At 49.1% G+C, this 11,170-nt stretch overlaps 1 protein-coding gene across 2 annotated transcripts in view; it reads right to left on the bottom strand.

The window, feature by feature from the left end:
• Window positions 1-508: 508 nt before the first annotated feature.
• Window positions 509-11,170, bottom strand: part of Hexa (hexosaminidase subunit alpha) — a 28,472-nt gene continuing 17,810 nt past the window's right edge. For both annotated transcript variants that reach the window (XM_059268007.1, XM_059268008.1), the window contains exons 3-14: window positions 10,384-10,449; window positions 9,314-9,360; window positions 8,745-8,855; window positions 7,751-7,852; window positions 6,425-6,557; window positions 4,818-4,998; window positions 3,577-3,660; window positions 3,278-3,350; window positions 2,524-2,707; window positions 2,218-2,308; window positions 1,576-1,680; window positions 509-751 (exon numbers count right to left, since the gene is read on the bottom strand). In XM_059268007.1, coding sequence (XP_059123990.1) covers window positions 688-751; window positions 1,576-1,680; window positions 2,218-2,308; window positions 2,524-2,707; window positions 3,278-3,350; window positions 3,577-3,660; window positions 4,818-4,998; window positions 6,425-6,557; window positions 7,751-7,852; window positions 8,745-8,855; window positions 9,314-9,360; window positions 10,384-10,449 — 1,241 coding nt within the window. In that variant the 3' untranslated portion in view covers window positions 509-687. The remainder of the gene's footprint in view (window positions 752-1,575; window positions 1,681-2,217; window positions 2,309-2,523; window positions 2,708-3,277; window positions 3,351-3,576; window positions 3,661-4,817; window positions 4,999-6,424; window positions 6,558-7,750; window positions 7,853-8,744; window positions 8,856-9,313; window positions 9,361-10,383; window positions 10,450-11,170) is intronic.

Raw genomic sequence — 11,170 nt, 5'->3', positions numbered from 1 at the left:
TGGGTCAAGGAAACTGCAGTAACAAGATGCCTCAAAGAGAGGACAGCAGAGGTTTCTGGAGCCCTGGCCACTGCCTGGGACTCCTTTTAGCCCCCATAGTATTTTCGTTCATATACAGAACCCTTGGAAGTGACACAAACTGAAGTGACCTTCTGAGGGTAGAATGTGGCAGGGACGTGGCTAAGCACAGCCTTTACCTGGGTCACCATCCAGGTGCAGCTCCTGCGCCAACTCACTGGGCCTGCTTAGCTCCATCACTCAAAAGCAGAAGGGCTAGGCAGGCTGTTTCTGAGGGCCATTTTTTTTTTTTTTTTCTGGTTTTTCGAGTCAGGGTTTCTTTGAGTAGTTTTGGTACCTGTCCTGGATCTTGCTCTGTAGACCAGGCTGGCCTTGAACTCGGAGAGATCTTCCTGGCTCTGCCTCCCGAGTGCTGGGATCAAGGCGTGCACCACCACCACCCAGCATTCCTGCTCTTTTTTTCGTTCCTTACACAAGCAACCCAAGCTGATTAGAGAAAATGCCACATCACTCTTTATTGAACACCAGTGCCAGCACCAGCCTCCTTCTCTCTAGTCACGGGGGCACGTGGGCAAGGGCCTCTATCCCCTGGCCGGGAGACAGTGGACACCTGGCCCCATGACTGTTCTCTTAGGGCCAGCATCCTCCTGGGTGCTTGGTGCTGTCAGCTCAAGTCTGCTCAAATTCCTGTTCACAGTAGCCTACGCTGATGGGCTCGGCCTGGACCCCTCGCCTGTAAGAGGACACAAAAAACGGCAGGTGAGTAATTCCGCCTTGGACCATGGCAACCCCTTCTCCACAATAACCATGAGCCCCCTTCCCATTTCAGTGGTCTCAAAATAATACCGTACCCAAATAACTTGGGGAGCCTCGCTCCAAGGTTCTCAATGAGGAAACTCCCTTTTTCTATCCTGTGGGGTCTCTACTCCCCAACCTCCCCCAAACCAGTTACATTAGAAAAGAGGTCAGGGCCTGAGGGGTGTCTGATGCTCTTGGCCCACTCAGATGTCCACTCCTGCTTCTAAGATTCTGTAAGCACAGCAGTGGAGAAGGACTGAGCTGGGGATTAAACCCTGACCTTTTATCTCAGACTCAAGTACTAGAAACTGACCCTTAGAGACCTCCAAGCACACCTCCATTATTATCCAAATAAACATGCTCAGAGATAACAAAATCCCAGCTCAGGGTCACCCAGTGTCTTAGAGCCCAGAAGCCTCCTCTGCAGTACACTGTGTTTGGAGGTTATCAAGACCCAGTCAACAGCTGAACGAAGGAGAGAGATGACTGCGTACACAGGCCCACAGTCAAGGGAGGTGTAGGCATCAGAGCTGGCAGGTTCAATTCCTGCTTCCTACTGACTTTGAACAAAGTACTGGAGATATATGTGCCTAAAATGGGGACAAAATTTTCCCACCCAGTGGGCTGTGCTACAAGTTCAATGGGACAGGGTCTGTCAAGAACAGTGCCTGGCACAATGCACTTCCCAAAGCTTTCTGCTTTTACTCTTTCCTTCTCCGTTTGGGTTCCAAGCCTCAGATCTACTCACAGCCTGCTTACCTCAGCAGCTCACAGCGGAAATGTGACAAACGTTTAAAGGCAAAGTCCATATTGGTTGTCAGGTTGCTGCTCCACAGTCTCTCGGCAATAGCACCTGCTCTGGGCCTACGGGAGGAGTGTGCAGCAGATCAGCCCCTGCATCTTCCTTCCCAGACTAGCTCAGACATGAATGACACCTCATTCCGTGCCCACAGCCAGTCAGGGGCTCTCAGGCAGTTCCAAGGCTCAGCCCCACCCTCACTAAAACCACCCTCATTAGCATGCAGACAGTGACCCCAAGCTCCTCCTATTCCAAAGACAGGAATAAGGGTAAGCCTTAGTCAGAAGCATGGATGGCTGAAAAGCTAATTTAACTTGGTACACCCAACCAGATTTGGGGAAGCTGCTGAGGAAATGACCTTACTCTCCCTCTCTCAGTACTAGATCCCAAGCAAGTACCCTTGTGTTCTTTATGGTATTTGTGAAGTGGAGACAGTGGCCATTCTCCTTCATACCTAATGCTTATTGGAATCACACACAGAAGACAGGAGCCTCGAATACAGAAAAGCATCATCTCAATGCCCCTCTGCTCTCGGGCTGAAGGGAGTGAGAGTGTGGGGTAGATACCCTTCCTAAAGCCTGGCCTCACCCCAAAATCCTTACCAGAGCCTGGGGACCAGGTTTGTGCTGTCCACATACTCTCCCCACATACAGGCTTCCCCTCCAATGACCAGATCCTTCTGTTCAGCAGTACCTGAGGGAAAACAACAGACCATGGGTGTGTGTGTGTGTGTGTGTGTGTGTGTGTGTGTGTGTGTGTGTGTGAGACTTTCAACCATTCTTCCAGTGTGGCCTTCTCAGACAGGCCATTTCATTTCCTAAATTGCCATGTGTTGCCCTGCCTCTCTTAACCTCCACCCTGCATCTCAGCCTAGACGCTGGTCAGCAAAGAGAGTCCCCTGCTCTCACCATGAAATGCCAGGGGCTCCACTTTGTACATGTCCTTCCAGTCAGGGCCATATGTTACACGGTTCAGGTACCAGGGAGCAGAGAGCAGGGCCCGAAAGCCAGCCTTAGTGATCTGTTCCATCTCCTTCATGTACTCTACTGGTACCTCTTCCCGCCATACCTGTATGATTGTGTCTGGCCGAATCTGTCATGGAAGGTCAAAGGGCAGTCACACTATGGAGCTCAGAAGGTTCTTGAGATTCATTCTTATGCAAGACACCTGGGGCCAAGGGGAGTGCGCCCCTTGATTCCTAAGCAGCAAAGGATGCTTCTGTGACTCCAATCACTCATCTCACACACACCCTTGACAGAGCTGAGGTGAGGTGTCCCTACTCTGACAGAGCCCCTGATGCTCCCTCCCAGCCCCACTGAAGCTTCCTGTCTATATGGAAGTAGTAATTACTTGTTGAGAGCTGAGGGGAATAGCAGTGGGGTCGAAGCAGGGAAAAAGTAGCCCTGCTCCAGAGGCTCAGAGGATTCATGCCTATGACTCAGGAGAAAACAGCACCTAAAGTCTCAGGAACCCCAAGCAGCCACAATCAGATACGAGGTTCTGACTCTAAGACCCCAGTGGTCACACCTCTGTAGCTCTTCTAGAGGGTCAGAGCCATGGCACCCAGTTCTCAGACTATTCCGTACCAGGATTGGTCCCTACTGAGTTGGGGAGGGCCAGGGAGATGGAGACAGGGGCGCCTCTTCTCTGCCCCTGGCTCACCTTTACTTTATTATCAAACACTTCCTGCCACACCACATAGCCCTTGTCATAATCAGAGACGATGTCCAGCAGCCTGGAGAGGAGAGGAACATCAGCAATGTCACTGTGTATGCCAGCCTCCAGGTGCCGTGCCAGGCGGGCCTAACCCTGACTGGGCATTCCCTTCTCTGAAAGGCTAGGACAAGGAGACCCAGGGGGGCAGGGAGTAGTCACACAGGGACTGACTTTGGTGAGGAAAGCAGACACTATCCCCCACAGGAGGTGACTCCCAGTGTGCCCCACCCTCCTTCCTTCCTCACGTCTGGATGTAGAAGGACTCCAGCTGCTTGAAGTCAGTAAAGCCCTTTTTCTTCATGAACGCCTGGATATCAGGGTTGGACCTCCTGAGTAGCAGGAAAAAAAAAAAAGAATTTGATTAGTTCTTTCATCATCCTGAAATCACAACTTAGAGATTAGTCACCCGGCCTCCTGCACCTGCCCCTTTCATCTAAAACACGGAAACCACCAGAGAGAGCACAAGTCCTCCAGTGAAGGTATGGCCACACAAAGCTGTCACGAGCCACAGCCACAGGCTGAGAAAGAAAGCAGCCTAGACTTGAAGTCCAAACTCTCCATCCACACCAGGGTCCAAGGCTAAGCAGGCGCAGGCGCAGGCTGGCCACCGGCTCCCCTCTCTGCTGCTCTAGCCAGACACCAAGCCTATGTAGGACCTGAGACCTGCTGCACATTCCTGGCCCTACAATGTCTGTGTTTTGCTTCCACGTTCTTCTCATGATGTTCCCAAAAGACAAACAATTTTCTCAGACCCAACTCTGGGGCCTACTTCTCAGAAGCCCTTTGGCCTCTTTTGAGCTCTGTGAGTTAACATTAATTAGGCCTTGTCACTTACTAATCTTGAATTCTGAAACAGACTCATTTATGAGTACGTGTATGTGCACACATGTGTGCAGGGTCCCACAGGGTCCCACAGGGTCCCACAGAGGCCATAAGAGGACAGATCCCTTGGATCTAGTTCCAGGCATTTGTGAGCTGCCCCATGTGGGTGCTGGGAATCTGAACCCCAGTCCTCTGACAGATCAGCAAGTGCCCTCTAACCTGGACTAGACTCTTCCCCCGCCATTCTCCCAGTCCCTCTCCCAGTCCTCCTCCGTTTCTGTTTAGGAAAGGGCAGGTCTCCCATGAATATCAACAAAACACGGCTGATCCAGCAGCAGTAAGACTACCACCCCATGTCTGTACTAGACTCTTGAGGAGACTATTTTAAGCCTTCGTAAGTGGGAATTACTTTTCTCTAGCCCCCATTTTTCCAAGACAGTTCTGGGCTCAGAATGAGTATATTCATATATATCTCAAGGATGTGAGAGAAGAGGAAGAAGGGCCCATGCCAACAGCCTTGCTGGTCACATAGGGCCTCTCTGGGCGGAGACATGGCTCCCTCAGCAGACGGTCCCTAAGCAGCAGCAGTAGGGTCGTAGTGCTGACCTCTCTTCTCTGAGTAACCCACCCTCAGGCTGGGGTGTCAAGTCCAAAAAGCTCATACCAGCAGGTGAAGTCAACTTCATCTCCTCCCAGGTGAAGATAAAAGTCCGGGAAGACAGAGCTGATCTCCAAGAAGAACGTGCTCATGAAGTCATAGGTACTGTTGAGACTGGGATTCACGGGTCCAAAGGTGCCAGAGGGATGGGGCCCAGAGTAGCACGGAGTTAATAACCCAGGGACACCTAAGTTAACAGAGAACTCATACAAGTGTTACAAATACACAGACTCCCATGTATACTCCTACACATGAGGCCCTTATGTTATACAGTAGATGACTGTGTTCATCTACACTGAGCACCCAGTACTCACATAACAACTGTTCAGTCACAATCAAATAAATACAAATATATCTCCATCAGATGGAGGCTGGGTTACAGGCACACAACTATTGATGCTGTATACTCTAGTCCTGATACATGTCTTCCAGCACAAATCACCCAGCTCCTCAAGGCTGCTCTTCTCAAGGGGCTTTTCAGCAACAATGCAAGGGGAATGGTCACTGCACATAATGACAATCGCGTTAGCTCCCGCTACCCAGTTCCACAGCTCCTGAGGGGTGTCTCCGGCCTGGAAGCTTCTTGCTTGTTGCTGAGGCCAGGCAGCTGCCTTTTTCAATCTTCCTGAAGGTTTCATCTCAAGTCTCACTCTAGGTTCTTGGGTATAGAAGCAAGTGAGTGAGCAGCGAGAGTTACAGAGTAACGGTGACCCCTGGAGGCCAGCCTCAACTTCTGCTTTTTTGTTTTTCTTTCTGTGTAGCCCTGGCTATCCTGGAACTTTCTCTATAGACCAGTTCTGCCTTGAACTCACAGAGCTCCACCTGCCACTGCCTCCCGAGTGCTTGGATTAAAGGTGTGCACCACCACCGCCCAGCCCCAAATTCTTTCAGAAAAGATTCCACCCTGGAGTCAAACTCCTCAGTATCTACTCTAAGGTCCAAGAAACCTACAGCAGTGTCTGGGAAACATCGTCCCCTTTGTTGAGGGGACAGAATTCTGCCAGGATAGCACTTATGCGCCTCAGGCTGGAATTGAATGAACTTCAGATCCTCTTGCCTTTGTGGTTTCCCAAGTGTTGGGTTAATAGCTGTATACCGACATGCCTGGCCTCTACACACACACTTTCAGATGTCTCATGTATGGGTGTTTTGTCTGTACATGTATCTGCACATCAGATCCCACAGAACGGCTAATACATATGTCTGTGAGCTGCCATGTGGGTGCTGGGAATCGAACCCAGGCCTTCTGGAAGAGCAACCAGTTCTTTCAACTGCTGAGCCATTCTCTCTCCAGCCCCATCTGCCCATATTTTAAAGTAAAAATGCCCTCCTCTGCACAAATTAAATACTTCCCAGCAGCTGCCCCAGGCAGGAAGACCCTGGGGCCAGGAGATACCCTTGGAAACGGCATGGGTAGCAGGAGCTAGGGTCTAGCCTGTGCTACTAGGTTCAGTCGGGCCACCCCCTTGCTTTGCTGCTGGAAAGAACTTCCTCTGGCAGGAGTTGATGCAGAAGAGTTTTCCAAGGGCCAAGACCAGGATATGTGACAACATAAGAGCCAACGCCCTGGATCCTCTCTGAGCAGACCCCTCCAATTGCAGCGCTATTCTTACCTGGCCCCCAGGACAAAGTGTGGCCAGGAGTGTCAAATTCTGCCACCACACGGATACCGCGAAGCCGTGCATATTCAATGACCTCCTTCACATCCTGTGCTGTATAGATGTGGGTGACAGGGTTGTAGGACCCCTGAAAGACAGAAGGTACTCTTCAGATTCTCATTCCCTGTGGCTATTGGGAGTAGAAGGTATTCAAAACCCCTCAGAACACCCAGAATTTTAGAACACTTGTCCACAGCCCGTGTGTACTAGGGACTTCTTCAAGGGTCTTTATCATAATTTCTTGAAAGTTAACACATCTGCTTTTTTTTTTTTTTTTTTTAGTGTGTGTGCATGTGCACAGATGGAAGTCTGAGGTAAACATTAGGTGTGCCCCGTACAACTTCTTATTTTCTGAGACAGGTCTATGGTGGTTTGAGTAAGAATGGCTGCCATAGGGCCATAGATATTAACGCTTGGTCACCAGAGGGTGGCACTATTAGGTGTGGCCTTGTTGAAGGAATGTGTCACTGGGGTGGGCTTTGAGGTTTCAGAAGCTTAAGCCAGGCCCAGTGGCTCTCTCTCTTCCAGCTGCCTGTGGATCTGGATGTAGAAGCCTCAAGCTACTTCTCCAGCACCATGTCTGCCTGCATGCCGCCATGCTTCCCATCATGATGATAATGGACTAAACCTCTAAACTATAAGCCAGACCCAATTAAATGCTTTTCTTAGTGTGAGTTGCCATGGTTGCTGGGTAGTGGTGGCACACGCCTTTAATCTCAGCATTCAGGAGGTAGAGGCAAGTGGATCTCTGAGTTGGAGGCCAAACTGGTCTACAGAGAGAGTTCTAGGACAACCACGGCTGTTACAGAGAAACTATCTCAAGAATGCCATGGTCATGGTGTCTCTTCACAGCAATAAAACACTGACTAAGACAGGGTCACTCACTGAACCTAAAACTCACCATTAAGTTCCAGGGATCCACCTATGTGGACTCCCCCTCCCCATTCTCCACCCTCACTCAGGTCCTCATGTTGCTCAGTAGACACTTGACTGACGTACCTATCTCCCCAGTGCCACATCTACGGTTTTATCTGAGCATTATAAGGTCAATAAGATAAATAAGAAGGAATTAGGCCCATTTAATAGAATGTACATAAATAACAACATCAAAAACTGAAACCAAGAGATCTTCTCTCCTGAAGGTTTCAAAACAAATTCACGTGCGGACTTGAGTCCTTGGGTTCTGACCCCAAGGCTGCTGTCCTTCTCCTTTGTTTAGTCAGGATGAGAACCTCTGCCCCTGAGGATCTGGAAGCTGGGTTTGGGGAGAGCAAATCATACCTTTCTGGTGAGCTCTGGGAAAGTGAAGCTCTCGTACGGAAAGGAAGAGTCGTCCACCAGGTGCCAGTGGAAGACGTTGAATTTATTGTATGCCATGACATCCTGGAGGTCAGAGCACAGACCATCAGCCCCAAACCCGACAGGCTGCTCTGAATGCAATCGCAAACTCAACCTTCCTTAAGTTCCAGGCATGCATGTATAGGGACTCTAAGTCAGAGCTTCCTGTGAGGGAGCACGTTACAGAGCTCACTGACATCTCCTCTCTTCCAGATGAATTCTGGCCACAGAGAGAAAAGCTGCAGCCACTGCAGAATGCTCTTGTTTTTCCAAATCCCCATATATCTCAGAGCAACACTTCCTCCTGCCATCTTCATTATCTGACTAGGAGGCCTAGGAGGCCAGCTGGGAACTCAGCTGCCCCATAACTTAACTCCCAGAAGCCAAGGCTACATATGGAGCTCCCTTGGTCCCACCAAAGGGACAAAGAAAAAGGCAGCCACATGAGGTGCCTGCACATCAAATTCAGGAGTGTTAGGAACTCCTCCAGCAAAGGCTTTACGATCAACTTTCCTATAATACTGACTTAATTAAATTGCAGTCAGCTCTGCCTGGCAAGAGAAACCAATCCCCCAAAACAGTATAAGCTGCACTGTAACCAAATCACTCTTACCCTGGAGTAAACAGTCTTCTACACTTTTCCCAGGGTCTCACAGAATTTATTTATTTATTTTATGTATCTGAGTGCTCTATCTGTATGTACATCTTTATGCCAGAAGAGGGCATTGGATCCCACTATAGATGGTTGTAAGCCACCATGTGGTTGCTTGGAATTGAACTCAGGATTTCTGAAAGAGCAGCCAGTGCTCTTAACTGCTGATCCATCTTTCCAGGCCTAGACATACTCTATTTATTTAGGAATATGACATCTACTATCACTTGACCCGTTACCCCAGAACCAATGCATCAATTGAAGGAGGCCGTAAGGTCTGGTTACCAGTGTGTCCAGAATGGTAGACAATGGCAGGTAATGGCGAGATGTATCCAGCAGTATGCCCCGGTGATGGAAGCGGGGAAAGTCTTCAATTTTCGTCTTGTTGATAAAGAACTGTGTGAGCCAAACATTGAATGCTTCAGTATTCAAAGGGAGCTTATCATGAGAACAGAAGAATGACAGAGACTCTCCCCAAATCCCCAAAAGCCAATGTGGGAATGTTCTCCAAAGGAACTATCCTTTCACCCTTCCCACCAACCTCTCTGCATCAGAAACCACGAGTAACTTTCCCATGCCAACCAAACACATGCATCCCATATACCACTCAGTCTATACACTCCATTTTGCTGAAGCTAGCAGGTTTATTTTCTTCAAAGCAATGTGGCATCAAGACAATTACTAAATGACCCAAGGGAACCACATTACATATCTCCAAATAGACCAATTCTATCAACCCTGATCTTTTTCTACACTCCCACTGGGGCCATCTGGAGCCATCAGAACTCCATGTAAAGCAGACAACATGGATTTTGGAGGAAACCTCAGAGCCCTCTTGGAGAGTCCATACTCACTGTTCCCTCAGCTGATTTCCAAACGAGCTGACTGAAAGTCTCCAGACCTGTGGAGAAGGGGGGAGGCAGAGTAAAGACCCAGAGAGTAAAAGCGATGTGTCCACTTGGAAAGGGGGACCCCAGTGTGCTGTCGTTCACATCTAGAACCACAACACGGAATTCCAGGAAGCTGCATCCATAACTGGGCCCCTTCTGTGTCTGGGGGGGAGACCCAGCTGCTGGAGGCTGAGGTATGGTAGACGCAACTGCCCTCAAGGGTCTGCCTAGTCACCAACACAGGCTTGGCATCTAGTAAGGCCCAAACACAGATAGACTGAGTTCTGAGTATTACATATTCTCAACAGCTTGGGCCCTACTTCTGGAAACTCAACAGAAGCTCCACCAAAAAAAAAAAAAAAAAAAAAAGAAAGAAAGAAAGAAGAAAAGAAAGAAAAAAAAAACACCCCGATTTCAAAATAAAAGGCTCCATAAGACCTCAGTGGTTAGGCAGAACCTGGTTTACAGCACATTACTGTGTATTGTTTGGGTTTCTCCCGACTTGGGAGTGGGATCTCAAATGTTCTATGCCCAAAGCCTTGTACCTTTTGTACAAGAGAGCAGAGGACTGAGTAGGGTTGTGTGTTTTTTCTCCAAAGAATACAGGCCAGGCAATGGAATAACAAAAACTCAAGAGTATGCTTTCCTTGGCCCAAGAGAGCTAGTATTACAGGCATGAGCCATCACACCTAGCTTTTTTTTTTTTCTCTTAAAGAGATGGCTGGTCTAGCTATATTGCCCAGAACAACCTTGAACTCCTGGCTCACGTTATCTTCCTGCTTTAACCCCCAATAGTTGGGACTATCATCGCGCACTACCAGCATGCCTGGGTTAGCTTTACTTGTTAAAGACTTTGCAATTGTGGAGTGAGTGAGCAGGCCAGTGTCTATGGCAGGGTCCTCTCCCCAGCTACCCATCTCCACTCGGCTCCAAATGTTAATGCTATGCACAGCTGCAAGATGGGGAAATACTCCAACTTCCCTCTTTACTCCCTAAGTGAGTATTCACCGTCAGCCCCTTCTCCACCTTCTTACCTCGGAGGGCACCCCAGACAGTCTCGGAGGTGAGTAGACACTGGTCATCATTTATGGTTAAGGTGTCTGAAACGACAAAACTCAAACTGTAGACCAGGTATTTTGTATTCATCTCTGAATAAACAAGCAAGCCAACAGGACTGAGGATGGCACAGGGGTAAAATGCCTGCAATCATGGGAACCTGGGTTTGGGTTTTCAGCATCCCTGTAAAAGCCAGACTCTGAGGCACATGTAACAAATGTGCTAGGGAGTGGGGGAGGCAGGGCCAGGACAAGCAGATCCCAGGAGCTCATTAGCCAGCTAGTTTAGTGAAATGAGCTCTAGGCTCATGAGAGACACTATTTTAAAAAAACACTAGGTGGAGAGTAACTGAGGAGGATACCTGATACCAAGGTCTGGCTTTCATTTGCACACATGCAACATATACCCACATGAACATGTTGCACACAACCACGTGAGCAAACGTACATACTTCACACATACAAATGAATAAACAAATCAACAACAAAAAAATAGCGGGGTGGGCACCACACTGGCTCTGCAGGCCTGGCAGATGATACATGTGGTTTACCCTAGGCAGGGTCCTCTGCAAAGCTCCACCCAGCTTGCTGGTTAGTTTCCCCACCAGAACCATGGGATCCTTCCTATCAGCTTTTAGCTGAAAAGTATGACGTCGACTTAGCAAAGGGAGTGGGGAGGCCTGCAGAGTCCAGCCCAGGAAGCAGCGCTGACAACCCTTTGCAACCACCTTGCATTGCCTTTTCCTCCAGGTCTCAGGCAGTCCAT

Source organism: Peromyscus eremicus, chromosome 7 (assembly GCF_949786415.1).
Source record: "Peromyscus eremicus chromosome 7, PerEre_H2_v1, whole genome shotgun sequence".
Lineage (NCBI taxonomy): Eukaryota > Metazoa > Chordata > Mammalia > Rodentia > Cricetidae > Peromyscus > Peromyscus eremicus.
The sequence above is the reverse complement of the archived record's forward strand: the minus strand, read 5'-3'. Positions and strand labels throughout refer to the sequence as shown.